Here is a 27,102-nt window from a genome sequence, read left to right as displayed (position 1 = left end):
GTTGGTCGTCTCCAGAAGTTCAGCGGTTTCATTTAAGTGTTTTATTATTCATTTTGACGATTCCCCCAAGAAATATACTATAGCACTAACATGGACCGTGGGTACTTAAGACCAGTTTGATTTAAGATCAGTTTTGACTGTGACATTAGAACCATGATCTGTCACAGTCAAAGAGAACACTTAAACTCAAGTGTAGAAAACGAAAACGTGACCTTTAAAAGTAAATAAACATAGAAAATTTTGTATGTAAAGAATAACATCTATTAAAATATTGATTGTTCATATTAGTCCTAACTTTATACAAGACACATTCCTCGAGTAAATCTCACTACTTCATCAGTGGCATTAAAATCAACAAAAACTACACAATTTGGACTAGAAGAGTTAAAACCAACAGTTAACTATAAAAAATAATGCATATGATAACTGCTACAGAGATCTTAATCCATCACGCACATTTTATGATCATCACTAGTCACAACTTTGGCACTATCCTCGTCTTCCATTTGAAAGAACCTCTCCACAATATCGCGTGGACTCATCAGATTTTCGGTATGATGTACCAGTTGTACTGTCTCTCTCAAAGTTTTCCACTCCGTATATTGCCGATTGTACTCCAAATATTGGATCACGTTTCCAGTCGAACCGTACACGTGTATCAAACCCCGATAATCATACTCCATACCAGAATACTTAGGCCCGAAAAGTCTGGTGTTAATTTCTATAGATCTTAAATACAACTGTTCAGCTTCGTCGTACTTTTTCATGTGGTAATTGTAAAGAGACGCCAAATGACCAACACTGAGCCCTACTTCGTAGTCTTGCGGGCCTAACAGTTCCTCCTTGATCGCGATAGCTTTAATATGCATTTGTTCCGCCTGTTCAAATTGCTTCATACTTTGGTATAGCCTGAATGTACAAGAGATGTAAACATAGCGAAAGTGTTTGATCGTTAGCAAACTTACCTTCCTAGGTTACCGTAATGTTTAGCTGTTTGAACGTTTTTTTCACCAAACGCTTCCTGGCTAAGCGCCAAGGCACTTAAGTGGAGATTCTCAGCTACAGTTAAGAGTTCTTTTCTTCTGCTGTCGGTTGACCTAAAATTTTCGTGATATGACAATAACTAACAACTAACACAAAGAAAGCAATAAAAAACATATAAGTACAATCAAACTAAATTAGAATGACGCCGGATTTGTGCATCATAAATAAAAACTTTGATATTTCATTGCCATCAGAGGACTATTGTTAATTTTTGTACAGTTGTTGTATCAAAATTTTGTTAATGATTGATTTAAAAAAAAATGCAAAAAGTGGAAAAATAAAATAATTGTTAAACTTCAACCGAAAATAAAGAATGCAGTAAAGTATGCTAATTTCAACTGATATACTTATAATATGCAAATTTATTTCTAATAAGATTTAAGTTATATTGTGCGCAGTTGTCGCCGTAATGCCCAAAAAGTCTGATGGTATGTCATACCGTCGGGCTTTTTAAACAATACACATTTTTTATAATAAAAAAATACTCTCCTATCACAGTTTAATTTATTTTCCGCACAATTTCATTGGCGAGTACATCTTTATAGTGCGTTTTGTTCTGATACTTGCCTTTCATCGAGCGCTATTTCTTCCAATATTAACGCTTTAACTCGTTTTACTGAAGCTAAAAGAAGATGGTTGGCCGGCAACACTTTCCCCATGATAGCAATGGAACGTTCCGCATAACTACTGCAGAAATAAGTTATTGTTATTTATTTAGTACTAAAGTTCAAATTCATATCAGGGTACCATAAAAACGTGATTGAATGTAATATTCGACTTTATGGTGAGTCTACATGTGCAGTATCTGCGAAAATCACTACACTATTTGTAGTGAGTGATTGGTCAAGATAAAGTAGCAAGCTAAAAGCTGCTTTTTTTACCAATCACAAATTACCCACTAAGTTGACATTTACGCAAATGCTGCATATGTAGACTTAACATTAGATCGATTTGACGTAAATATGTTATATACACATATTTACGTCAAATCGATATCACAAAATTTCTGCTTGGTAAGTTAGGTTAGACCAACATTTTTTTATTTAACCAAATAAAATTCAACATTTTTATCTTTTGTTCTTTACTTCCTTTTCTTATCTTGAGTATGGTTCATCTCAAGTAATAATAGTATTACTTACCTTATCTTAACCAAATCTAACTTAGCTATCAAATTTAACAACTAATATCAGAATTTTTGTGTTAGATTAAAACTATCATCGTCTCTATAGTGGAATTAAAGGTTCCAAACCATAGTGGGTGGGTATGGTCTACCACAGACTGTGGAAAGTTAAATGAGCCGGGCACGATCCCCTGTATACGACCTAACGTACTAAGAGACATTTAAATTATTTTATAACGTAGGTGGAAGTAGAAAGTCAGGACATTAATTTTCTCACTCTTTCCACAGGTTTCTTACTCCTACAAATATCTTATTGGGGCAGCTTTTAGGCTAGGCGCACATCAAGACGCATGCGACGCAAAACACGCATGCCTTGTTTTCATCATGTATTAAACAATGTACGAACGCATAATAAGACGCAGCACAGCATAGACCATGAAAGTCTCAATGAAAACGTGCGTCTCTCAGTAATTGAGACACAGAGCCTAAAAACTGTGAATTCCAGCAAAATAACATCAAGCTGTACTGCCTGAAGGTACTAAATGAGTTAGGAAGTCAACTTTAAACTTAGGACACAAACAAATAGAGGGACACTAGCACGGGTACTACAGGAAAGTTACCAAAGTAGTTAATGAAAATACCGACGAGCAGCTTGTGAAGGCTCGTCTAAGGAATTGATAGGACCAACCAACCTTTCTGCAGAGTATCTATAAGCCAATATTAACATAACAGCCACTAAGAAATAGGTAGAGAATGAATCTCAAAAATGGTAAACTAAACTCACATTAAGTAATTATATTATTAATTTCTAATAATTTTAATACTACTAAATTAAAATGTGAGTAAAGGTACTAATAAATTTAATTTCTACACTTACCTAGCTGAACTAAAATTGCCAGAACTGTACTCGTTTACGTACAATGAGTAGGCCAAATCCTCGTACGCCAAAGCTGTATAAATATTATTATTTCCAAACACGCGTTTTCTATGGTCTACAGCCCTTAGGTAGGCGTTCACGCTTTCTTGTACCGAGTCAGAATTGAGCAAATAAAACCCGTAGTCCATGAGAATGTCCGAAAAATTGGTTAACTGCTCTTTGGCGTCCAGCATTTCACCTAAAGTCATCGCCTGACGGATTACTAGGCCCGCTTGCGAGAATTTCCGTTTTACCACGCAAGCTTTGCACGTTTGACGTAAAGTATCCAACATTGCCCTACAAGAACATTTTGGTAATGGCCTGCGACAAATTGTTAAAGTGACCAATAACCAATAACTAAATGAGGCGTTTCAGATAAACATATCATCCTGGCAATGTGTAAAAAAGCACATAATGACGTAACCACAAACTACAGTAATTTGCTATACCTAGGTACTTTATTAAAAAAACTACCTTCTTGTAATTCGCTGAGGCAAAAGTTTCAAAGCTTTAATAGCCCAATTGTAAGACTGAAACAGAATAACTGGTCAATTTCCATTCTTGAAACATCTGTAGATTATCACGTACTTCATCATAATTACTCTGTACAAAATAATACATGGAAACGGTACAATAAACACCGACTAAAGATGTATCTGAAATTAGATTTTTACTGGTCAGTTGTTCCAGTATTTCCATAAGTGACATATAAGTTGGTGTGCGCTAAGAAAGTCACAGTGCAGTGACTGCGCATTTAGTTTTCTAAAAAAAATCACAGTTTGTTAACATCTTGTAAGTAGACCCTCAAGAACTATTTTTTTTCTTTGTAGGATTTAACTCAGTACTCACAATTTGTAACATTCTAACAGCTGAAGGAAAATATCTGTGGAGCTGCCACTATCCAACAACAAGACCTGAGTCTCTTCCAAAACTTTCAAACTGAAATCATACCACCCAGCCTCAATTAAAAAACATCCGAATTTCAATCCCAAATCTATCAAGTCCGTTTTAGGTGAGTCCGTTTTGATTGCAATTTGTCGCTTAAATCTGGTTAGTAATTTTTCCGATAAATCTTGATTGTGCTCATGGTTAAGGACAGCCTGATAACACGTTAGTAAAAACTTTCTTTTTTTTTGACATTCAGTAGCTTTTTGAATACGTGTAAATTGCTCAATTCTCGACTCAGAACGCAAAATCTTTGGTTTTTGAATAACTAAAAATGATTATGTGTTAACAACTAGAGACTATTCATAACTGTAAGTCAATAATTGTGATACAAGTCATATATTACTCACTACTTTTCATAAAAAAAAATTGAGAACTGATTGTATTTTTTTGCTGAAAGTTTGCATATTAGAGTAGAGAAATTATAAGATAATCCATAGAAATCAATGGTGAGAAGGAACAAGGGTTGCAAACCAAAATGCTCCTCCATACAAAGATAGAGAAAAACTTTGAACTGACAGGTGCCAGTCTGCCCTGCCAAATTCAACAAATTCCTAACCTCACATTCCTCACAAATAGTTAAAATCAAAAATTTTCAGATCTAGGTAGTTTCTGAAATCTGAAAGTTTTCAGTTTTGCCCAACTCTCTAAATTTAAAATTTTTTTAAACTAAAATCTGCCAAAGATAAAGATTTCAATGACAAGACCAATTAAGAGTTGAGGCCTCATGCATGGATGGAGCAGAGCAAATATAATAATATGATATCATTTCACAGTTGGTCAAATTGTTGTTTTATCAAATTACATATTTGTACAAGTTCTACCAAGACTTCTACTAAGTGAAATAATATCTGGATACCTACCTATTTGTTTTTAAGTCAGTCAGTAGGTATATCAAAACTTCCACTCTGATGTGTTGTTACTGTCATAATATGCAAACTTTTAGCAATATGAATTTTACTTTACTATGACACCAAACTACTTCAGAAAACTATTACTTTTAAGCAACTAAATTATTTTATAACCTACATAATAAAGCACAAAATACTGGATGACAAGTTACCTCCTCATAAAAGTCTGCAACTGTATGGTTGGGCAACAACATAAAGTCCTCTTTTGAGCAAGACCAGTTGTCCGCCACACATTGCTTTACTAATGCTTTTAAGGAAAAATGATACAGTTGCAAAGGGTTTCTAAACTCAGGAGTACCATCACCATCCATATTGTCCTCTAATTTTTGATTTATCACCTTGATACTACAATATATCCAAAAACTCAAAAACTAAAGTAAGTTTCGGGACGAATCAGCTGAAATAATTTTTTTTATGGCAATCACATGACTTTTTACGGTAATAAAGCTGGATTTAATTTTGCTAGAAGATCGAATTTATCAACATTGAATTAACAGCTGATGCTGATCAACAGTCTACTTCTATTCTGCTTCTATGCCTCGTCTCAGATTAAATTAATTTTAATGTTTCCTGTATTCAATTAGTAATTATTTGTGTGGTGTTTCACTCTAACAACATGGCGAGCTTGCGAAAATATGAAACAACACGTGGCCTCGATTCAGTCGATCCACATATAACGGGAGATGTCAGTTGCCAAACGAATAAAATGTCATTTTATGATTGTCAAATCCGGCATTTTGTTATTTTTTTGTTTACGTTTTTACCTCAAGGATGAAGGACAGTTGGACTGTTGAGTGTTGGACATTACTTCCTACTTCTGCCAGTTGAGCCAGTTGGCTGAGTTGGTCAGTTCTGCTCTTCTGACTTTGGTACTTTGCTGTCCTTCAATTTTTAGCAAGTTTAAAGTTAATAATTTCGTATGTTAATTTACGTATATTGTAAATAGTTTTATTGAGGACAGATTGAAAGATGGGCTCCAAGGAAAAAGACAGCAAACCCCTCGCACGTATTAAGGACTTTTTTAGGAAAGGTCCTATAGGTATGTATGCGGTAAAGCAAAAAATGCATGAAAAAACGACACTACTCAAACATTTTATTGGCTATATTTTGAACTAAAGAAGCATAATTCCCCGGGCTAGGGGCCTCATATTCATATTTGGGATCAAAAATTAGGTACTCTAGCCAACAGTGACAACATAGCAACTAAGCAGCTTAAAAATTGTTTCCTTCAGCCTTGAAGAAAAATGCTTAGGATATAGTTTACAAGTTTTTTGTTTTTTAATCCAAGTGGATTTTCCCAGTTCTGAATCTGAGTCTGTCTTATGATAAGCACACCTTGTCTTAAAATTACATTTTTGTTTAAAGGGATGTGAAGCACTCATATCAAAGTTTGATTTCATTTTTGTTTCATATAAAACCAAGAATGTGCTATGTTAAAGAGTAACAAGTAACACTTTTACAATGTTTATGTATAATAATAAGTTTGCCAGTTTTGTTTTCATAATTTCCCAGTAAATCATTTGAGGCCACTGGATAAGTCAATCATCAACATCCTCCTAATTTACATGAAATAATAACTTATATGTATGTATAGAGATGTTGAAGATCTCTTTAGGTTACAATACCAATAATACCAAACTATAATAAAGATTTTTTTGAAATAGGTAGTCACACTTTGCGAGAGTACCAAGTAACACAAGAACAATACTATGACTTAAGCAAAGAATCGCCCCTGCCAACCAGACTGAAAGTCATCAAGGACTTGTGCCGGATCGCGGAACATGAAAAATTCGCCAAGGTAAAATATTTTAATAAGGAAATTCATTATGCTACTTGGTGCATTACTTTAGAATGTTGTTGAAAAACTGTGGACCTGTATTGAGGATCTATTCAACAAAGACAATCCGGCTGAAGCCCGACATATGGCTTTCAATTTAACAAAGTGCATGATCAAGGGACAATCGGAAAGACTGACCTATGAGAGCACAATTTTTTCGTCTTATCAAGCACCAGGATCATCCAGAAGATGTGGGACAAAAGTTGGACCTTTTGATTGCTTTAACTCAAAATGGTTAGTTGAAAGGCCCTACTGAAAGGAATCTGATATTTTAGAACAATATATTTTAGGTAAGGCTATAGTATACTTTGAAGAGGAAATCGGACGTTTTTTGCTGACCTGGTTTCCGGAAATAGTTCGAATGGGACGGACTGAGGATTACCTATTTTTAATTGATAACATCATTCATTTTAATGCAGCTTACTTGGACGAGGAGATGATTAACGGATTTATAGCGTAAATAAAGAATTTTTTAGGCAAATCTCATTAAATTTTTAACTAATAATTGTACAGTAACATATCCAATATATGCACTCCTGGGATGCCACTCACCACCATGAAGGCTTGTCTGAAAATCATGTCCAGCGTAGTGGCTTATAGCAATATGTCACCGGAAGCTTTACCGGATTTTGTTCGGGCCCTGTGTCTGGCGGTGGTTATTCAACAGTTCTGCGAAACCAGTTGGATGGTAATTTTGTTTATTCTATACCTATAACATCTAGAGGGTACAAACCTCTACCATATACTTTTGGGTTGAAGATGGGAGAGTTGCTGTCACTGTTGAATTGTTCTTTTCGTGAATAAAAAATGGTTTGAGTCACTTGTATAAATAACTAATTTTTAAATTATGCATTTGAAAAGTCATCTTTAATACAGGGTAGTTTATGGTATATTATCTATCACCACCTATACTCAAGTTGACAGAAACAAAAACTACATCAGAATATTTTTCAAAGAAGAATGATAATTTCTATAGAAACATTGGAAACTATTTGTTAGACTCCACGAAAATTATTCTAACAATAAATTTATTGCCAGTTAATACCACGGATAATATCAATAACTTTATCACATAAAATGAAACAGATTATGAAGAATCTTCTGGGCACTCACCTGGGGCACTCCACCATTTACACTTTGTGTAAAATACTTCAAGTACCTTGCAATACAAGCCAAACAGATGTGCTTCAAGGAGGCGTGTTTTTAATTAGAATGGGCTTGTGGACGATGGAGACGTTTCCAAATTTACAGTGTCCACCTAGCTCCATTTTACCATCATTTGCGCACGTAAGTTACTCAAATTTTTGTTTTTAGACGTATTTATATTAATTAATTTGTTTTGGTAGGCTATGAAAAACAACCAGCCAGCTGTGGCTTATGAAGTTGCTTTGGCACTTCAACAACTCGTTTACCGATACGGAATGGGATTGGTTGATGCGTCCTGGTCGGTTATTTTATCAATTTTGTCGCATATTCTGCAGATGGATAAAAGTGGTAATTAATACATAACAAATGGTCTTACTTTATTTTGATTGTGGTTTCGTATTAGAACTCAATTCCCACAATTTAGAGTACAAAATAATAGTACTGGACATCATGACAGAGATAGAAGGCTACATTGAAATGAACAAGTACAACGGTAGCTTTAAAAGTTACTACAAATTAGTGGAGGAGTGTGCCGCTGATCGCCCGGAAGAAAGCGTGTTAAGGTTGTTGAAGTATTTATCCAAGAATGTGAAACCCGCCCACCATTTGTGGATGACCAATTTATACAATTTGATGTATAAATATTTTAAAGTTGAAAAACGAACCGCAATTCGAGTTGAAGCACTTGGTATACTTAACAACACTTATAAAGTATACAGGTAAGAATATTTGAATCAAAAACCATCATAGACTTAATCATGTGTTGATGCGCATTAAAATATAACTTAATGTAAGGGGGGGGTCTGATTTTAAAATAAAAAATCATTTTTAGTAGAAATAAAAAACGTTGGTTTTGGAGGGTTACCTACATTGGAGTATCTTCAGAAGATCAGTAATTTAATAGATTAGAAAACAAAATGGTTGTCGTCAGATTACAGAATTTGATACTCCGTCATGTGATTGTATGTAGATTGATTTTTCGTTATAAGTAACTGCACATGAAAAATGACCTAACTTTCTTTAGATGGTTGGCAATTTTTGGGAGGTTATCAGTAGTATTTAAAGGCGTCTGGCATTTCCAAAATAGCTTTGAATACCTTTGACAATTCCAAAATAAATTATGGAAGGTTCATAGGTCTTTCTTATAATCTTGAACTAACTCTAACTTAACACTCTATTTAATTTCAGAGATCAGTTCGAGGAAGAACTGATTGAAAGAATCATAATACCACATTTGGGTTCTATAGTCCACGACCCTGACGCTCACGTTCGGGTGACAGTTATTAATGTTCTTCTAGAAATCTGTGTTGTATGTGAGTCAAAACGTTTCATAGACATCCTAGACATACTGTCAACGGTAACACGAGTTTTACGAGGGGTTTTCATTTTGCTAACATGAGAAAAACAGGTTCTTTTCAGACCTTGTGAGAATCCTAATTCACCGTCTGCCCACGAAGATATTATCGACCTAATCGGAGGTTTGACCGAGCTTTTTGTAAACAAAATCCGCAGACTTCCGTCCAGTCACGCTTTACGAATTTATCATATGTTGGTGAATTTCTTAAAGAAGCATTATGACAGACTTGAGCGAGAGTTACAAGAGAAAGAAGCGAGAGAGATAGAGTTGCAAAATAAAGACCCGAAAGAGAGAGAATTGAAAGAGAAGGAGTGGAAGGAGAAAGATCTAAAAGAGCTGAGAGAGAAGCCACCCGGTTTTGAAGCGTGCAACAAAGCCAGATATATGGTTAGAGAGTGTTATTGGTAAAGCAGGTTTGAGTCGCACATAACAAGTCTATAATTTTAGATCTTTGACTGTTTATTTAAATTGCGCGCTGACACATTGTACCATTTGGGGTATTTCGATGGAAATATCCTACATTTTAGTTCGTATTTGTGTATTGCGTATCGGAGTTCCGCAAATTCCCTCCAACTCAATCGCCCGCCATACTAGGTCAGCCGAACTACAACGTCACATATATTTCACTTCGAAGAGCTTTTGGAGTTATCGTCAAAAGTCTGAAACTGGAGAAAGGTGAGTTAATTTTATTGCTTTACTATACTTGTATCGAAAGTTTATTTTTACATTTACAATAACAAAGGAAGTAGACTGAATTGTGTTTTTCACCAAAAGTTGCAGACGTTACTGAATTTGAGAATATGGTAATATGTAATATAGGTATACAATCTCATGTCATGCACTACATACATACATACATACATGATTATGCCGTTTGTTTTGTACGGCACGTACAACTATGTCATAGTTTAAGCGATTTCGTATAGCTTGAGTCCCAAAAATACCGTCGGATATTAACCCTAGCATAAGTTGAGTTTGGTTTTGAATGTGACAGAACGAAAAAAGTCTGAATTATACTTAAGGTTGACTTAAACTATGACAAAAACCCCTAAATATTGATCAACAGTTCAAAAAAATGGAATTTTAGATTTTTGGTTGACCTAGACACATATTTTTTTTTAGATTGGGAGGTTCTAAGTTTACTTATTACTGGATTAACCAAATATTGCAAAATAAGTCGTTGATTATTGGCAATGGAAAAAACGATTTGGATTTGCTCGTAGATGCGCTTTGTAACCTGGTACGATTACAGTAATGACAAAAAAAACCGATAGGTAAAGTGTAAAATTTCTTTAGGTTTTAGAGAGAGGGTTAAGCTTACGGAGTCTTTAAATGTGAAAGTGTCCAAATCAGATTTCCATGCCATGGTATCATTGTCGTTGGTAAACTGGCATCGTACCATGCCTTTGGACAAAGAACGTCAGGGTAAACTGATCAGGTATTGGATTAAAAGTTGTCAAAGTTGTATAGACACTATTATTACTTTTTAAAGGTGCATAATAAAATGCATTCAGATTGCACCGAAAAACTCCAAACCTTGCATATCCGCTTTGACGATTTGCACTCTAGAGATGAAAGAGGTGATGGTTAAGCTGCTGCCCTTAGTTCTATTAGATCTATCCAAAATGTCGCCCACTAACCACGTCGCTGTTCCGATTCTGGAGTTTTTATCCAGTAAGTTCAAATCAGATTAGCTATGCTTAGTTATTGATTGTATATTTTCAGCTATGGCTCAGTTACCGTCAATTTTCGTGAATTTTGTTTCCGACCAGTATATGGCCGTGTTTGCTGTTGCTTTGGCTTACAGCAATCCGTTCAAATTCAATCACTATATCGTGTCTTTGGCCCACCACGTGATTGCCGTGTGGTTTTTGAAGTGCCGACTGAATTTTAGGCGAGACTTTGTTAGCTTTATTATAGCGGTAAGTAAACATTTTCTTATATAAAACTTGTTTCATATAGCTTAGTTATTATTTTATTGAAGCTGTACAAGTATTCTATCTACATAGAGGGTAGTCGAATTGCTATAGTAATCGTTGAAGTTGCCAAGTCGGTTAAATTAAAAGTTAAGGTTTCCAAACACACCGTTTCCAAACTTTTTTAGTTTCTAAAATACTCAAAGCAATTTTTGAGACTTTGATATTTACTTTTACTTTATTTTTTTAAATAGTATGCTCGTTCTTTTTGCCGTTGTAAAAGCATATTTTACCCTGGTTTCACTCATGTATTACATGTGTACATTTACCGACGTTTTGTTGAAGAAATTGATCATATCAAAAATCTGAAATATACAAGTCTGCCATGGATATAGACCACAAAAAAATATTTTTGAACTTGCATAATCAGTGTTTTTAAACTAATCCCGGAGATATTTTTTTCCTAGTTTCCTGGAAAATTAACATACATTTTGCCAAAGTCCCACTATTTTTGAAGTGTTTGCCGCTTGATTTTTTTTCGAAACAAAATCTACCGAGTTACTGCCCCAGTTTGGTCTTTTTGCAGAATGCCAAAGTTCAAAGCCGCAATTGTAATTTTTCACATCTTTTGGTTTGACCCTTAATAATCTGGTTAGACTATACAGGGTGTCCCACGACGAAAGACATCGATTGATATTGGAAAAAGTATAAATAGGAGAGTTTTGAAAATTAGGCAGGATACTGATGTGGGCATGCCCAATCTAACTAAAATATTTTCAAGATGGATGCACTTCTGTTTATACCGGAAGTCGATCACAACTTTCTTATTTTAAATAGAACACCCTATATATATTACATATTTGGATTCCTCACAAAATTCTGACCAACTTATGTGTACAATGCCCTATGCCTATCTCTAACCGTTTTCGAAATATTTCATGTTTTTCCAAAAAAGTGACAGTTGCAACGCTCAACCTATTTTGTATTCTGTCAAAACCGTATTTCATTTTGCAATGAAACTTTGGGTTATTGTAAATAAAGGATCGTTTATTATTAAACTGAGGTCGTCAAAAAAAAATCATAAACTTGCCACTAAAAAAAATGAAAAATCTCAAGTTTTTTAAATAGAAACCCACATTTTTATGACGGAATCATTTTGAGCATTAAAAATTACTATACGTTTCAATTTACTTGCCTATACCTAAATCCAACCCATTTCGTTTTATTTGAGAATAAACATTTTTTTATTAGGCTGCATGGTTTTGATTAGCTGGTATTCTAGTTGGCCATGCTTTTGACACACGGTGATATTGGAGACCTGCAGAGCATGTTAATAACACTAGTGACTTGAGTGTTTTGACAACTGCAAATATGCCGTCGCGGTTACGTTATTGAAACCAAGATTACTTAAATCTGTTTATTATTTACGGAGAATGTGATAAAGTTGTGAGTAGAACATGTGAGGTATTTGCAACTCAACCTCTTTTAAGTGTTGCACTAATTTAAATGAAAAATGGTGAAATTTATGTTTCTTTAGGATCCTCTGAATTGAACTTTTGGATATGCCTGATTCTACGGAAACAACTTGTTTTATTGACGAAGTTGGATTTGCAAAAAAATAGCCCAAAATTCCAATTTCTACATTTGTATTGTTAGGGATTGGTTTTGTCCGTATTCTTAAAATGTTCAATTATTTGCTTGACAGCTTTTGGTGATGTCTTTGGTTTTTCTGGATAACGAGCGGCAAATACCTAACATGTTCTACTCACAACTTTATCACATTCTCCGTAAATAATAAACAGATTTAAGTAATCTTGGTTTGAATAACGTAACCGCGACGGCATATTTGCAGTTGTCAAAACACTCAAGTCACTAGTGTTATTAACATGCTCTGCAGGTCTCCAATCTCACCGTGTGTCAAAAGCATGGCCAACTAGAATACCAGCTAATCAAAACCATGCACCCTAATAAAAAAATGTTTATTCTCAAATAAAACGAAATGGGTTGGATTTAGGTATAGGCAAATAAATTGAAACGTATAGTAATTTTTAATGCTCAAAATGATTCCGTCATAAAAAATGTGGGTTTCTATTTAAAAAACTTGAGATTTTTCATTTTTTTAGTGGCAAGTTTATGATTTTTTTTGGACGACCCTGTATACAAATGATTCATTACGCACCCTCAGTTTAATAAAACGATCCTTTATTTACAATAACCCAAAGTTTCATTGCAAAATGAAATACGGTTTTGACAGAGTACAAAAATATGTTGAGCGTTGCAACTGTCACTTTTTTGGAAAAACATCAAATATTTCGAAAACGGCTAGAGATAGGCATAGGGCATTGTACACATAAGCTGGTCAGAATTTTGTGAGGAATCCAAATATGTAATAATATATAGGATGTTCTATTTAAAATAAGAAAGTTGTGATCGACCCGGTATAAACGGAAGTGCAACCATCTTGAAAATATTTTAGTTAGATTGGACATGCCCACATCAGTATCCAGCCTAATTTTCAAAACTCTCCTATTTATACTTTTTCCAATATCAATCGATGTCTTTCGTCGTGGGACACCCTGTATAGAAACGCACAGAAGACAAAACATAGTCCTGCAAATGAGCTTTTCAGGAAATATATTCCGTTGAGGTTGTAGCTTCTATGGTTTGGTTTCTAGAAGACGTAAGTTTCATAGTCAAAACCTGGAGGATGATTAAATCTCTTGAAACGCCGTAATTTGTGGTAAATTTTATAGTTTTATGACGGCCCGAAAAAGAAAAAGTGTTACGTTTAGAAAATTGAAATAGAAAAAAATTGTCTTTTAGACTGTGGGCCAACAGCCACAACGTTTGCTTTAGTGACGTTTTTCCCTAGTTTCTAATAACACAAATTACTGCATTAAATACTAACTACTATTGAATTTGAATTAGGTATAATATACCTATATACTTTATACTTTATACTTACGACCAAGTTTCATTGATAATATATTTAAAGGGCCTTAAGACAAATTTGCAACCATACGAAGACACGCTGTTCCATAGGCTTGATTATGGCAGCATCAATCAGGACAGTTCAGATCGGAAGCGATCCTCTAGTTTAACGGAACAAGGTAAGTCTGTTTGCTTCTAATTAAATTGCATAGGTATGTGCATTAGTGCCAAACGTTTACCGTATTTCTACAGGTAAAAATAGTACAAATGGTTTCTGTAAATAGTGTTCCTAAGGCTTGATTAAAGAGCTACGTCACTTAAAAGTGAGCCTTCTGATGATGGTTTTTAGGTTATAATTTCGAAACCAGTTGCGTTAGATACTTCAAGTTTTGAATTAAATTTTATAGGGGTTAAGTCAATCCTCATAACTAGAGGAGCATGGTGTAAAAGAAAATCAACTTTTTTACTTTTTACATTAGATTTATTGAAATCTACCTTTTCTACTACAAAGGGTCGTCTTCGAATCCAAAACCGTCTTTGAACCATCTTGAGCTATATAACAGAGGCATTTATTTATTTTGACCTGTATCTAGGTTTAAGGTTTAAAAATTGATTTATTATGATTTGATGATATCATATCTTACAGGTTCTCGACGGAGAGACGAACGAAATCTGTCAGTCAGATTGGATAAAGGCGCTATCAAAAGAGCCACGTACCTAACAAACGTCTTGGCACATTCTACGAGGAATTGAACGAAACTTGTATCGATTTAATGGCTCGTTACGCCTTTACGCCTGTGCCAGTGCCACACCGAGACGGTATGTGTGGCCTACGACTGCAGCTACTTGATGGTTATGTAATGTATCTGACATGTTTCAGGACGCCGGTAGCCGAGTTCTTGCTAAATGGAGGTCAGTCCATGACGTGGTTAGTAGGTAACAAACTAATAACGATCACTACAGGGATGCTCGCAAAAACCGTTGAGACAGGGATTATGCGAGAAATGTTTGAATTATTGCGCGCCTCGGAACGACAAGTTGCTTACCACTCGTAATTATTGCTAACTTAATTTTAACAATCTTTTTTAAACCATTTGAAACTGTCTTCAGGTAATAGTAGCACAGAAACCGAGCCGTCAAAACTCCAACGATAAGTCAAACAACTCGGGAAATTCACCACAAGACGATACGGTCGGTAAACCAAAGAAGAAATCGATGAGGCGCCCGGTTTCAAGCGATGATAAAGACAGAAACCAAAGAGGAAAAGTATGTGTGCCCCTGCTGGTGTCAAAATTGGGCTGAAGTGTATATTAGACGCCCTACAGTTCGCTAGAAGGATTTCTCCTAATCAAACTATCAGAGTAAATACGATTTTCAGGCGTCAACTCGATGATAACGTGCATTCTGAACGACCAAAACGACGTGGTTCAGCCCTCCAGCATAGATGAACTTCCTTGGAATGAATTACAAGTTTGTACTTCCCGTCAACGTCACGTATGAAGAACCTCAAAGACCGTTCGTTGGTGCGACAGGACACTTTTGATGATAATCAAGTGTTCACGATGACGAAGGTGCTAGTGGTCAGGCCAGTCAATTCTGAATTTTTTGTTGTACTGCTCAAATATACAGTGGTCTCATTTAAAACATTTAGAAGAGATAAGGAAGGTTCTATGTCAGACCATGTCAAAATTGGCATAAATAAATGAGATTCTAATGCTGACATGTGCCGCATTTGCGTGAATTTTAATATAGTTGGTGGTTTTTATTGGTCTAAAACAAATAGCTTTCAGCTTGCTGCTTTTTCTTGACCTATCGCAAACGATAAACAGTGCTGTGATTTTCACCAAATTCCTTGCTTTTAAACCGCATTCTGTTCAGTATTCAAGTAATTAGTATTATACAAATGCAGAAATTATTATAGTTATCCGTCACCAGCTCCTTGTCTATAAACAATCGTATCAGTGGTATTATTATGTAATACTTTTTGGTTTCATAACGTACCATGGTTGATGTGAGTTGAATAATCATCAAAATTGCAAACTCATGCAATGGTCGTTATCATATCCACTCTTGCTAAAATAAATATAAAATATTGCTTGTAAATGATTGTAATATTATTTATTATACTTGATACAGCTTCTCCGAGACAAACGCCATCTAGACAAAACTCGCAAGATAGTGTGGAGGACGATAATGAAGACATTATGTATGAAGATGGAACTAGATCACGAAATCCAGTACGCAGATCAATTCTAGTCCGGAAATGTCTGCAGGTAATGTCCGGAATGTCTACTAGCGCTTAGCTCATAACGATAAAGGTTATACCGTAATGTTTTCCAAGGATGGAAGAATCCTTTCCATAAAATGGGCTCATCGTCCGGATCGTCGGAAGGTGACAGTATTGAGGATAAAAAGGGCAAAATGTACTCCAAAGATTACGGGTCAGCTACGAGGCTATCCCAGAGGAAATTGGAGGTGAGGACTTCAAACACTAAAAATATTTTGAATCATAAAGTTTGATTGGTTGATTAAAACTAGGTTTGGGTACGAGTCCACCTCAGTCGAACATGGCACAATCGTTGGCGTCCAGCAATCCCAAATCGTTGCTGAGTTGCCTCAGCTGTCCAGGCTCCTCAGAGCCCAACGAGCCTTATTAGACTCGGCGAAAACGTCTCATACAGTTCCTCCATCGCCGGGTCCAACCAATCAACGCGGTGGTTATTTAGAGTTCCCGCTGTCTAGACCGACTACGTTGCCTAGTTCTGTAGGAAGCTTACAACATTGGCTGGCAAACCTCCTCAGAGCCCTACACAGACCAGTCCTAGATTGGCACGACATGTTTCTAAAGGTATTACTCATACAACCTGTTCAATGATACAAAATGACAATAACGCATTAGATTTTCAGTAAAGTCAAAAAGACATGGCTTTATTACGCTTTCATGGCTAACTTTTTTTTAATGACAAGCGTTAAAATCAATCACATAATATGAAACAGTAAAAAGCTATTTTTTTTAGATGTTTTATTTTTTCATTTCAGGTGGGCAAGAACTACAAAAAGTTCCTCATCCTCCACAGTCCTGGATAGAAATAATCAATTTGCTCAAGCCAAAGAACGCAAGTTCACGGGAAGCATTGAACGGATCGATTCAAGTCAGATTCTGCTCAGAAGAGACAAATCTAGCACGACGTCAATTACTAGACCAAGGTAAGTGAGAGTTAACTTCGTAATTGGTAGGTATCTATGAAAAAAGTTGTTAGGTCCGAACCAAATAGACATTCAGGCCGTATAAAGGAACTCCCGAGGAGCGGTGTGAACCCTAGTTTCGTATTCTTGCAGCTCTATCACAATGCGTTGCTCAATGATCATAATAAGGCCGACACACCTATACTTATCGGAACTAGCGAGCATGTGAATAGGTTAGTGGAACTGCATTCGCACCGCAATGCGGAAATTCACAGGGTTTTGTGATTTTAATCGCAGGGCGTAAGATTTTGGATAAAATACCACCGTACGAGACGCATAGAGTGGGCGTGTTGTATATTCGCGAGGGACAAGTCAAAAACGAGGTGGAAATCCTGAAAAATCGGTTTGGGTCACTGCGATATGTGCAGTTTTGAAAATCTGGGAACCGTTGGTGAAATTGTCAGACACTGATCCACAAATATTAGGTAAGTTTCAGTTTTTTTAGTATGTGTATTTAAAAAGGTGAAAATTTTTTAACCCTCCAGTGCAAATAATTTCACTCGTATACGTTGTCACGCATATTCTTTACATACGGACAAAGTTTTTCAGTAAAAATCAAATATTACAGGCCAACAAAATGATTAAACAGGTAAAAAAGAACATGTGATTAGTAAGGAATTATAGGTTAGTAACAAATTGGTGCCTTTAGCTCACGGTACGGTAAATTAGATCTTTGGGCTTTAATTTGGCAGTGCGTTGAATTACGAAATTAACTAATATACAACTTCCTACGAGAAAAGCATTTAGGAGATCCATCTTAACTCTGCCTTGCCCTTGTCTGCTTAGTCGTCCTTCCTATATGTTGTATGACGGTGAACTAAACGTCTACAAAACCGGTAAAAAACTCTGATATAAAGAAAAATCGTTTTAGGCAAACCTAGACTGCAACAAGTAAATAATGCCCACTTTAACATGAACTCCGCAATAATCCCATAATGAAAACAAAGTTATGTATGTTAAATGCCATTGACTCTTGGCTTTTGATTTTAACAAAAGTTCTACGTTTCAACTTCTTTTTAAAGGGTGGGCTGGAACAAAATGGCGAAGACGGCAAATTTGCTTACATTTGGCAGGACGACCTTGTTCGAGTTACGTTCCACGTTGCCACTATGATGCCTAACAAAGAGACTGATCCGAATTGCGTCAACAAAAAAAAAGCACATCGGCAATGACTTTGTAAATATTGTCTACAATGAAAGCGGGAGAGGACTATGACATAAAACCATCAAGGTTAGTTTCTAGATGGTTTAAACTATCTACTTAATGTGTTAATTTTAGAGTCAATTTAATTTCGCAAGTATTATTATTCAACCATTGGATCACAATATTAATCGAGTGATCGTAAAGACCAAGGATGAATTAAAAGACATGACAGTGTTTAGTAGCGACGCCAAAGTGGTTTCGGATGAAAATGTTGCCATTTAGCTAGACAACTTGCTCTCCACGCTAACGTAAGTGTCAAATTAAACTAAATTTTAGTGAATAACAGAACTAAATTTAAACAAGTATTTGTGTTATTAGTTGGCCTCATTAGTGGCGCGGTCATTGCAAAGCAGTCCTGACGATCCGTATGCTTCGAATTGGCTCGAACGGTTAAGACTAATCAAAAACATTCGCAAAAAGTGATGGACGAACGGAGACTGGAAGACGTGTATCCGTCTGAACAAAACAAGAGCCGGAAGCCGATCGAAGATTTACGGAATATGTTAAGACTAGGAAAAGTACTGATTATTTTACTATTTCGCTGTTGGTTTACAGACTGTATAACAAATGTCTTGTGTATTTATGGTAAGAGAATTGCGTTGAGAGTGGTTATAGATTTTTTTCGTTAAAATTTTTAACGTAAAAATAACTGTTAACCAATATTGATTTTATGTGATTACTTTTGATTATGCAGTATCAGGGACATTTGTTTTGTTAAAGACTTTTGCGTTATAATCAATTGTGGGTATTCTAAAATATACTTTGTTTTCACGTTAGTATTTTTATTTTTATAAAGATACAAGGTGTCAAAATTCTGTTATTAAAAACTTAAATTGGTAACTGTCAAACCGTTTAGAGAAATAAACAAACATTTTGTAGACGCCAATAAGTAAATAAAAAATACAAATAATAGAAGGAGTTTTATTATACCATAAACGGACTTAAAAAAATTACATTTGGAATTACTCAGAGGCCCTTTAGTCCATATTTTTAAAGTCTCAACAGCTGATTTTGGCATAAACAAAATTCAGTCTACTTTACAAATTTATTTTTATTTGTGATACCTAAATTACAATTTAGGTTATTTATTACAGTTAGGTTATACGAAGGGCATCGTGTGCTTAAGATCAGTGTTTAGAATGTGACAAATCAGGAAAAAGGTTTAACATGTAAACAGACTAGGTTACACACACAATATTTACAACCAAAATTAAAATTGTAATCTTTTTAAACATCTTAAATACTTATCTTTTTAACGTACAACAAGCCGTTGTACACAACAATATCAGTCGAGCTTCATTTTAATGTCGTCGTATTCTTTTTTCTCATCTTTGTCGTCTGCTTTGGATGACGGCTCGTCACTGCTCCTATCAACTTTGGGGGCGGCAAACTGTTGCAGTAACACCAAAGCGAATAATGTGGTGAAGATATAGTTGATCCTGTAAACGGACACTGATCCGTAAAGAAAGCTGATTGGTATGCATAGCGCCAAAGTGAGAAGACGCAGTTGTGGGCCAAATTTCCTGAAATAGTAATCAAGAAGTTTGCAACCATGAAATAATGCGATAAAAAAATGTATAATAACAATTCTGTTTTTAATAATTTTTTATTTTTTATAAAATATAGAAATTTATTAATAAATTTTAATATGACATTAAATTACTTTGTACAGATTATTAAATGAAGAAAAATAACCTTACCGATCCAACCTCGGAAGATCAAACTGCCACAGAAAGAACGCTCCTATACTAAATACCAATCCTGGTAAAAGTGACTCATCAGGAGTTAAGTTTTACTATATCTATAAAAAGGTTTATCCATTTTAACTAATTTCTTACTTTACTACTTCGTTTATTTCGAAAATATGTAGTTTTTTACATTAAATTTTTTCGTCATTTCTTACCTGAAATTGTGTGCCCACGTCAACACAGCTGGGGCATTTAAAACAGTCACAAAACACCCAAATAAAAAAGATCGAAGAATGAAAGAATATGGCATTGTTTGTGTCGGTTAAATTCTGAAAGGGTTGTGGTGTCTCTTCTGGTTGTGGAGCTTCAACTGTTTCTTTTACATCTGTCACGCGATTTTCGCTCTCATCAACATTTTCCTCAACAGTTTCATCACTAGCACCATTATCAACATTTTCTTGTTTTGCCTCGTTATTTTTTTCAACGGTTTTTTCCAATGCAGTTTTACTGCACGATGGAGTGGATTCGTTCTTATTTTCTTCCAAAGCTAAGATACTCTCACTGCTCGTTTTCTTTTGGTCCGATTTTTTAAACAGCCCTTTGATTCTTTTAGCTATGGTTTTAAGGATAAACCAAGTTACTTGTTCTACGTAATCTTGAGACATTTGAGTGAGCTGAAAAACATAAATAATTCATACAATACTTATCTGATATGGAAATTATACAATTAATAATTATTCAAAGCATAATTTGGGTTAAACTTTAAGAAGAACGATAAAGAAGTTAACGTACCTTCAAAAAGTAGAAGACCAATCCGACGCACAAAGCCAAACCGCCGCAGGCCGAAAAACACAGGGCAATCAAAGCCGCCGCAACAATAAACGGTACTTTATGCAGAAACGTCACGAAATAGTCTGAGAAACGAAACGTCAACGTGACGCTTTTAGCCAATAACCTAAAAAAATGGACTTTTTAGTCCTATAAGCGAGAAATTGGAACACTTCCTGTTATGGTAAGTACACAAAGAGCTTTAACTAGTTTTCAACACCAGAAACAACTCGCTTGGACAACAAAAATCTTACCTCAGTACTCCTTTATGCACTGTAGACTCGAGCGTAAACAGGGAAAAACAGTAACCAATAACTAAAATCGTTACAACCATATAGGAAGCCAAAATCAGTAAAGTCAGTGCAATTCCTTGATAAATTATATGGGAAAAAAATTTCGTATTCAGGCCGAGGAATATAACTTTTCCTGAAAAGAAACTACAAACTGAAAAAAAACTACAATTTTAAAAACTTTAAATTCCCACTTACAGTGCGATCGCACCTAAAAAACAACAAGCTGGTATCCATGTTTCTTTCATACCGTCCGCTAGACAAAAAAAGAAAATCGGCACGCGTTGGTTCTTGTTCATTTCGTGTAATTGACTTTGGAACGTTAATAGCAGCACGGTGGCCAAAGCCGAAACTAGAAATGTCGAATAGTAACGCGCCAGCTGTCCAAAGACACCAATTAAGTGGAGTCTCACGCTAGAATAGCAAGAAATCATCGTATTAATTCCGTCGTTCGTCTCCCAAAATTATTAGGAAGGTAAAATCCAGTTCAAGTCAAATGGCAGTTACGTCAGTATTTGCGTTTCTGGCCTGTTTGTTACATATTATTTGAGCCAAACGTCATAACAATCAATGTGTGAATGTTTGATAAAAAAAAAAACATGTTGAAGTAATCGTCGATCTGAGTAACTTTCGATAGCTGGATTGTTCTGTACCTACCTGATTTTGTAAGTACAGGATGGTTGCAGTATGAGTCTCACTTTCGCACTTTCAGATCCTGAAGGTTTAGCGTTTTGTACCCTCAAATTAAATGGTTTAGTTTCGGACGACCTGCTACATAAAATAGTATTAACTCTCTTATCACTTAATATGATTATCCCAATATACAGAGTAACTGAACAAGTGTACAAAATGGTTGACTGTCAAAAAAAACCTCATTTACTTACGTAAAATGCCAGTGAACGCTCTCATTGGCCCAAAGAACCAGGAGACTGGCCGTGGCGTAAAAGTCCTGACCTTGACAGTCGACAGTTTCAACGTAGAGTTGGTACGACTGAAGCTGATTTTCTAATTCGGGAAAAAACAGGTAGTAAATGAGAGCTTTGGGCGGTGTTTGTTCCACTATTACTCGTTTTTGCAGGCTGAATATCGGTAAGGAAACTGTCGTTTCACGTTCGTAGGAACCGTAAGTATCTACGTGGAACGTTAACTAAAATGATTAGTGTACCAATAGTAGTGAAAACAGTTTATATTATAAAACTAATGCCAGCTGAAGAAAACCTACAAAAAATCAGTACTTACATGCTCATCGGTAGGAAGTCCCTTAAATACCACGTGCGTAAATTCTTTATTTTCTATTCCCAGCTGGTGCATGTTTACGGTAAGAAGACGTTTTTTAAATCTGTCAGTTGGCAATATTTCTGAGTATTGGGTTAAATGTTTACCATCCACACTAAAACCCATTTCACTCTATTTACTGTATACATTTCATCGTCTACCAAAATCCAAAGCAAATTGCCATGACGTATTTGTATTGGTAGTATACCAATATACCAATAAGCGATGTTGTCTGAGTTATATAAGTAGTTGCAATCATTGATATTTTATTGCCACCAGATGTCCTCGATGTGTTTGTGCTAAACTTTGAAATTTTTTCCTTTGAGGCAATTTTTGGGAGATTTTTCGTAGTATTTAATGTTCTGACCTTTTAAATCTTAAAAGATTTTAACATCACGAAGCTAAATTAAAAACGTCTATTTACCCAAATTGTAATTTGTAATTTATTATTGCAGTTAAATCTCAATCAATTTCAGTACTTTCTGTCAAATTTGAATTGTAATTCAGTTAATCTACTACTACTACTAAGCAGCTTCATTATTGAAATAATTAAATTTCGTTATTTTTAATGTCAAATTTTACTTGGGAAACTGTGGATTTGTTGACATTAACAATATACTTCTGAAAAAAGTATCTGTAAGATAAGTCAATTTTATCATTTTAGTTTAATAACAGTTTTATTCCATTCAGAATGATAAATTTCATCAATAGAACATTACTATTTCAGTTTTATAGCAGTGCATTTTCAGTTCATAACTGTCAACTTCTGGTTGCTTTAAAACAATCTTTTTGGAAGCTTTGATACTTGTAGAACCTTCTGATAATTTTTAAAAAACTCCTGCAGGGTTTAGAACGTTTGTAGAAGTTTTACAAGTGCAGAAACATGTCTTCAGCAGTTGTTGCGGAGACCGTTTTCGACAACATGCTGCTTAATTATAATAGTTATGAATAATACCAATTCAATATTCAGTTCAGAAATCAAACCCAAAAAACTTACCAAACTTTTCCTCTTTTATTAGGATAGGCAGCATTACAAGCAAACGCCCAATTAGTAACTTCTAAATTAACAGCTAGGACTGTTAACATCTCATAAGTAGGTTGCATGGTGATCCCTGTCATGTACCAATGCGGTTCTTTCAGACCTCTATTAAATTCCACACTATACTGTTTTTGAATGTACTCAATCCACTTGCCTTTGTAGTCAATTTTGACCGTTTCGTTCACTTCTCCGTTTAGTTCTATGTTAGAGCCACTATTCTACATTAAAGAAAATAGTGAATTCTGAAAAGTTACCATACCAAATATTCACTTAAACTCACATATACGAGATGGTGTCGAAACACTTTTTTAACATAATCTTGATCAGTGGATATTTGTTTAGTACTCAGATCTACACTATCAAACAGAGCCCTATTCAATGCCAGTACAAGTTGTTTGCACCAGAGAATTTGCACGTGGTTCGATTCCACCCAACACTTAGCAATATTTGTAGCCTGTAAAGAGGTAAAAACTCCATTAAATAGCACAAGGTGTCCAATTTAAATAACTGATATACAACACATACATATTGTATAGCTAGTGCTAGTGGTAAAAATCAAAGAATGGTATTTTGAAAATACCTCATATTTAAGTTATGACCGTCAGAAATAAGGGAGAACATGGATATTTCATGAAATGCGCGCGTCTATTATATTCCCTAAACAAATTATTTTGTCTTTATAGAGTTATTATCTGGTATCAGATTGTCACAACAGAAAATACACAACTTAAAAAATCAGTAATAATCCTCAATAAAACAGGCTGTTTCATAATAGTTGCAACACATTTCTATATGAAAAAAAATAGTACATTTTGCAACATAACAAGGCCAACTTATGGATTATACACAGATTTTAGATATAACAACGTTAATCACTTACCACTAAATTAATACTGAAGTTTCCATCATTAACGGTTAAGTAAGAGGGTACCAATATATCACTATAACCCCCGGCAATACTAACTGAGATTCCATTGTATTGGCTCAGAAGACTGGAAGCGTAAAAACTGCTCGCATATTTGTCAAAATAAATAGGCCCCCTTAAAAGCGGAGAAGCCAAACTGATTAGGATTGAAACGAGCGGTTTGTGACGTTTAAGCAACGTGGTTATCACCTTCCTAGCTACAATACCACCCTAAAATTTGAAATAGAGTTCAGATTGGTACTTTTGAGTGTGTTTTTTAAATCTAATATGCTGCAACAGTAATATTTTGTTTACCTCAACAATGACACAACTTGTTCAATTCAATGCAACTCAAGCAGTTACTGTTAAACCAATAAAAGAATCTTATCATTGTGCAGTATTTTAGTTCCGAAATTTCAACTAATCTTATGTAAAACTTACCACTGAATGACCAACTAGTGCCACTTGAGTAGGTTTACTGGGACTATTTTTGTACAGTTCTAGCACGCGGTCAATAGCGCTTAAGATGTATTCCTGTTGCTCGAATAAAATAGGACCATAAAGCGCGCTAAACTCCGAATTTAAGTCGATCGTAAAGTAGTCAAAGTGAAAAGGTGTTCTAGTGTTTAAAGCTTTTCTAAGAGCCACTGAAGCCAAAGACCTTACTAGAACAAAATATTATATACTAGAACACAATTATACTTTAAGATAAATTTGTTCCAATCCTCACAGTGATCCATGTTTTTTTACTCATGAAAGAAGATGGAGAAAACATAAGTCATTGCCACAAAATTTTTTGATACTCGTATATTAAAAATTTTTAAAATTAATTTCAAAAAGTGTCAATTAAGTTTGTAATGTGTATAGTTTTCATCTTTGTTTTGTTTGTGTGATCTCAACCACTTTCTTTACCTGTGATTATGGCTTAAGAGTCGAAACCAGTACCCTAAATAAAAATTTTGTGGCAACAACTTAAGTTTTCTCTTTTTTTTTCACAAGAACACTTATAATTTTGATATGAGGTTATTTACAATATTTACACAATACTTAAAACTTCAGTCCATCATAGTTAATCAAAAATAGTTTTCTTACAATTTGCATTTTTGGTGCTAATGAAAAATAGTTTTGTTTACAATATAAAACTATTATTTAAGTCCTGGGAGCTTAGAACACATGCCTAATTCTGGAAGTATTGAAAGACACACAAGAAATATGCTTGTAAACTTGGCCAAAAAAAAAAAAGGATTGAACTAACTTTCATGATTGATACACACTATACAGGGTTTTCAATGACTCTAAGCTTATCAAAGTTTAACTTGTATACCGAGTTGTATACTATAATACTATAACAACAAACTCCCAAAAACTAACATTTTTATTTTTGTTTATTTAGATACTTACTGATAACTTATTCATCAAGGTAGGCAGATATAGCACTTATTACATTATTCTTTATAGGTAGACCATACAAATAAAAACTCATATTCAACAAAAAAAAAATGTCTTTTCAAATCAAAGCTATAATTATTGAAAAAAGATAATTTGGAAAATAGGTTACAGTAACCTGCTGTCTACCTGGAGGTCTACCTAATTAACAAATTACCTTGATGATGAGAGCCTGCATTCCCCGGAATAAAAATCACTGGTACACCATCAAAATGCATATTTCTAGCCTTTTTTGTGATTCGCCCTTCTCCATAAGCATACAGTCCATATTTTGGATAGACCTCATCAATATCATGAAACACTCTCTACAATAGAATGAATGATAGATGCTACTCTCTGTCGGCAGTTAAATACATATCCGTACTCACCACATATTGAGGATACTCAAACATATAAGTCATCTCACACCTATCACCAGGTTCGTGATCCGTAAGGAAAAAAATTAGTCCTACTGCATAGAATAAGGCAGCCAGCAGGCACAATGAGAACTTTATCAGTATATTGTTTCTCATTTTGACTGTTGCTAGGTTTAAATTTGGGTTTACTAATCCAATTAGTTGTTCAAAATGTAACTAGGCGTGCATTGAAGGTCAGCTAGCCCTAGGGGCCTCAAATTGGAGTAAAAATAGATCAAAATCTTTTTTTGATTTGAATTTTTTTTCACAAAAATAAACAAATGAATAATCAATTAGGTTATGTAATGTACAACCACAACGTCGTTCGTCGTCTCTTCTTTTCTTATTAATTAGTCTCCAGCAAATACCTTATAGTTATAATGTTTTTGGTCTCCAAGAGCAGGTTAGCAGGTGGCCTTTGCTCTTTCATAACAATTGAATATTTGTTCATTGTCTTTCCATATGGATGGAAAATAAGACCGGATTTACCCAGCTTCGTAGTCATAATCATATTCATAAACTAATTTTTGTCCATAACAACACATAGTAAACAAGTAACCTGGGCTACTTTGTTTACTATGTGTTGTTATTGACAAAAGGTAATCCTGGTCTTAGTAAATGGAAAAACAATAGTTCGGTTATTCCTAAGACAGACTTAAATTTGA

At 34.9% G+C, this 27,102-nt stretch overlaps 3 protein-coding genes across 3 annotated transcripts; 1 reads left to right on the top strand and 2 right to left on the bottom strand.

Moving 5' to 3' along the window:
• Nucleotides 1-238: 238 nt before the first annotated feature.
• Nucleotides 239-5,473, bottom strand: Pat1 (Protein interacting with APP tail-1). The gene is given in 10 exon segments (XM_081985714.1): nt 239-909; nt 966-1,097; nt 1,612-1,731; nt 3,042-3,377; nt 3,555-3,610; nt 3,669-3,799; nt 3,802-3,842; nt 3,930-4,212; nt 4,215-4,293; nt 5,089-5,473. Coding segments are annotated over 10 exon segments (1,806 nt in total). The 5' UTR covers nt 5,248-5,473; the 3' UTR covers nt 239-440.
• A 205-nt stretch (nt 5,474-5,678) lies between these two features.
• gig (TSC complex subunit tuberin) lies at nt 5,679-19,348 on the top strand. The gene is given in 46 exon segments (XM_081985782.1): nt 5,679-5,975; nt 6,601-6,734; nt 6,787-6,911; nt 6,913-7,007; nt 7,064-7,229; nt 7,287-7,461; nt 7,860-8,060; nt 8,120-8,267; nt 8,323-8,638; nt 9,108-9,276; nt 9,328-9,663; nt 9,724-9,832; nt 9,835-9,951; nt 10,399-10,437; nt 10,440-10,527; nt 10,580-10,714; nt 10,769-10,950; nt 11,002-11,198; nt 14,188-14,302; nt 14,770-14,831; nt 14,834-14,920; nt 14,923-14,942; nt 15,004-15,084; nt 15,086-15,183; nt 15,244-15,352; nt 15,354-15,499; nt 15,576-15,679; nt 15,682-15,703; nt 16,260-16,367; nt 16,370-16,396; nt 16,465-16,557; nt 16,560-16,598; nt 16,662-16,769; nt 16,772-16,900; nt 16,903-16,971; nt 17,163-17,180; nt 17,183-17,330; nt 17,384-17,548; nt 17,611-17,747; nt 17,750-17,794; nt 18,366-18,517; nt 18,519-18,599; nt 18,648-18,786; nt 18,789-18,820; nt 18,891-18,984; nt 18,987-19,348. Coding segments are annotated over 46 exon segments (5,445 nt in total). The 5' UTR covers nt 5,679-5,905; the 3' UTR covers nt 19,202-19,348.
• PGAP1 (GPI inositol-deacylase) lies at nt 19,301-26,922 on the bottom strand. Its single transcript, XM_081985702.1, is given in 18 exon segments — nt 19,301-20,095; nt 20,273-20,363; nt 20,366-20,373; nt 20,476-20,531; nt 20,533-20,934; nt 21,053-21,215; nt 21,343-21,467; nt 21,469-21,514; nt 21,577-21,792; nt 22,036-22,146; nt 22,263-22,525; nt 22,618-22,768; nt 23,651-23,910; nt 23,973-24,146; nt 24,573-24,827; nt 25,038-25,261; nt 26,200-26,347; nt 26,411-26,922. Coding segments are annotated over 18 exon segments (3,075 nt in total). The 5' UTR covers nt 26,555-26,922; the 3' UTR covers nt 19,301-19,857.
• Between the last annotated feature and the right edge of the window lie 180 nt (nt 26,923-27,102).

Source organism: Ips typographus, linkage group LG1 (assembly GCF_016097725.1).
Source record: "Ips typographus isolate SLU linkage group LG1, UJ_Ityp_2.0, whole genome shotgun sequence".
In the NCBI taxonomy this organism is placed as follows: domain Eukaryota; kingdom Metazoa; phylum Arthropoda; class Insecta; order Coleoptera; family Curculionidae; genus Ips; species Ips typographus.
Note: the sequence above shows the minus strand (reverse complement) of the source record. Positions and strands in the feature narration are given on the sequence as shown.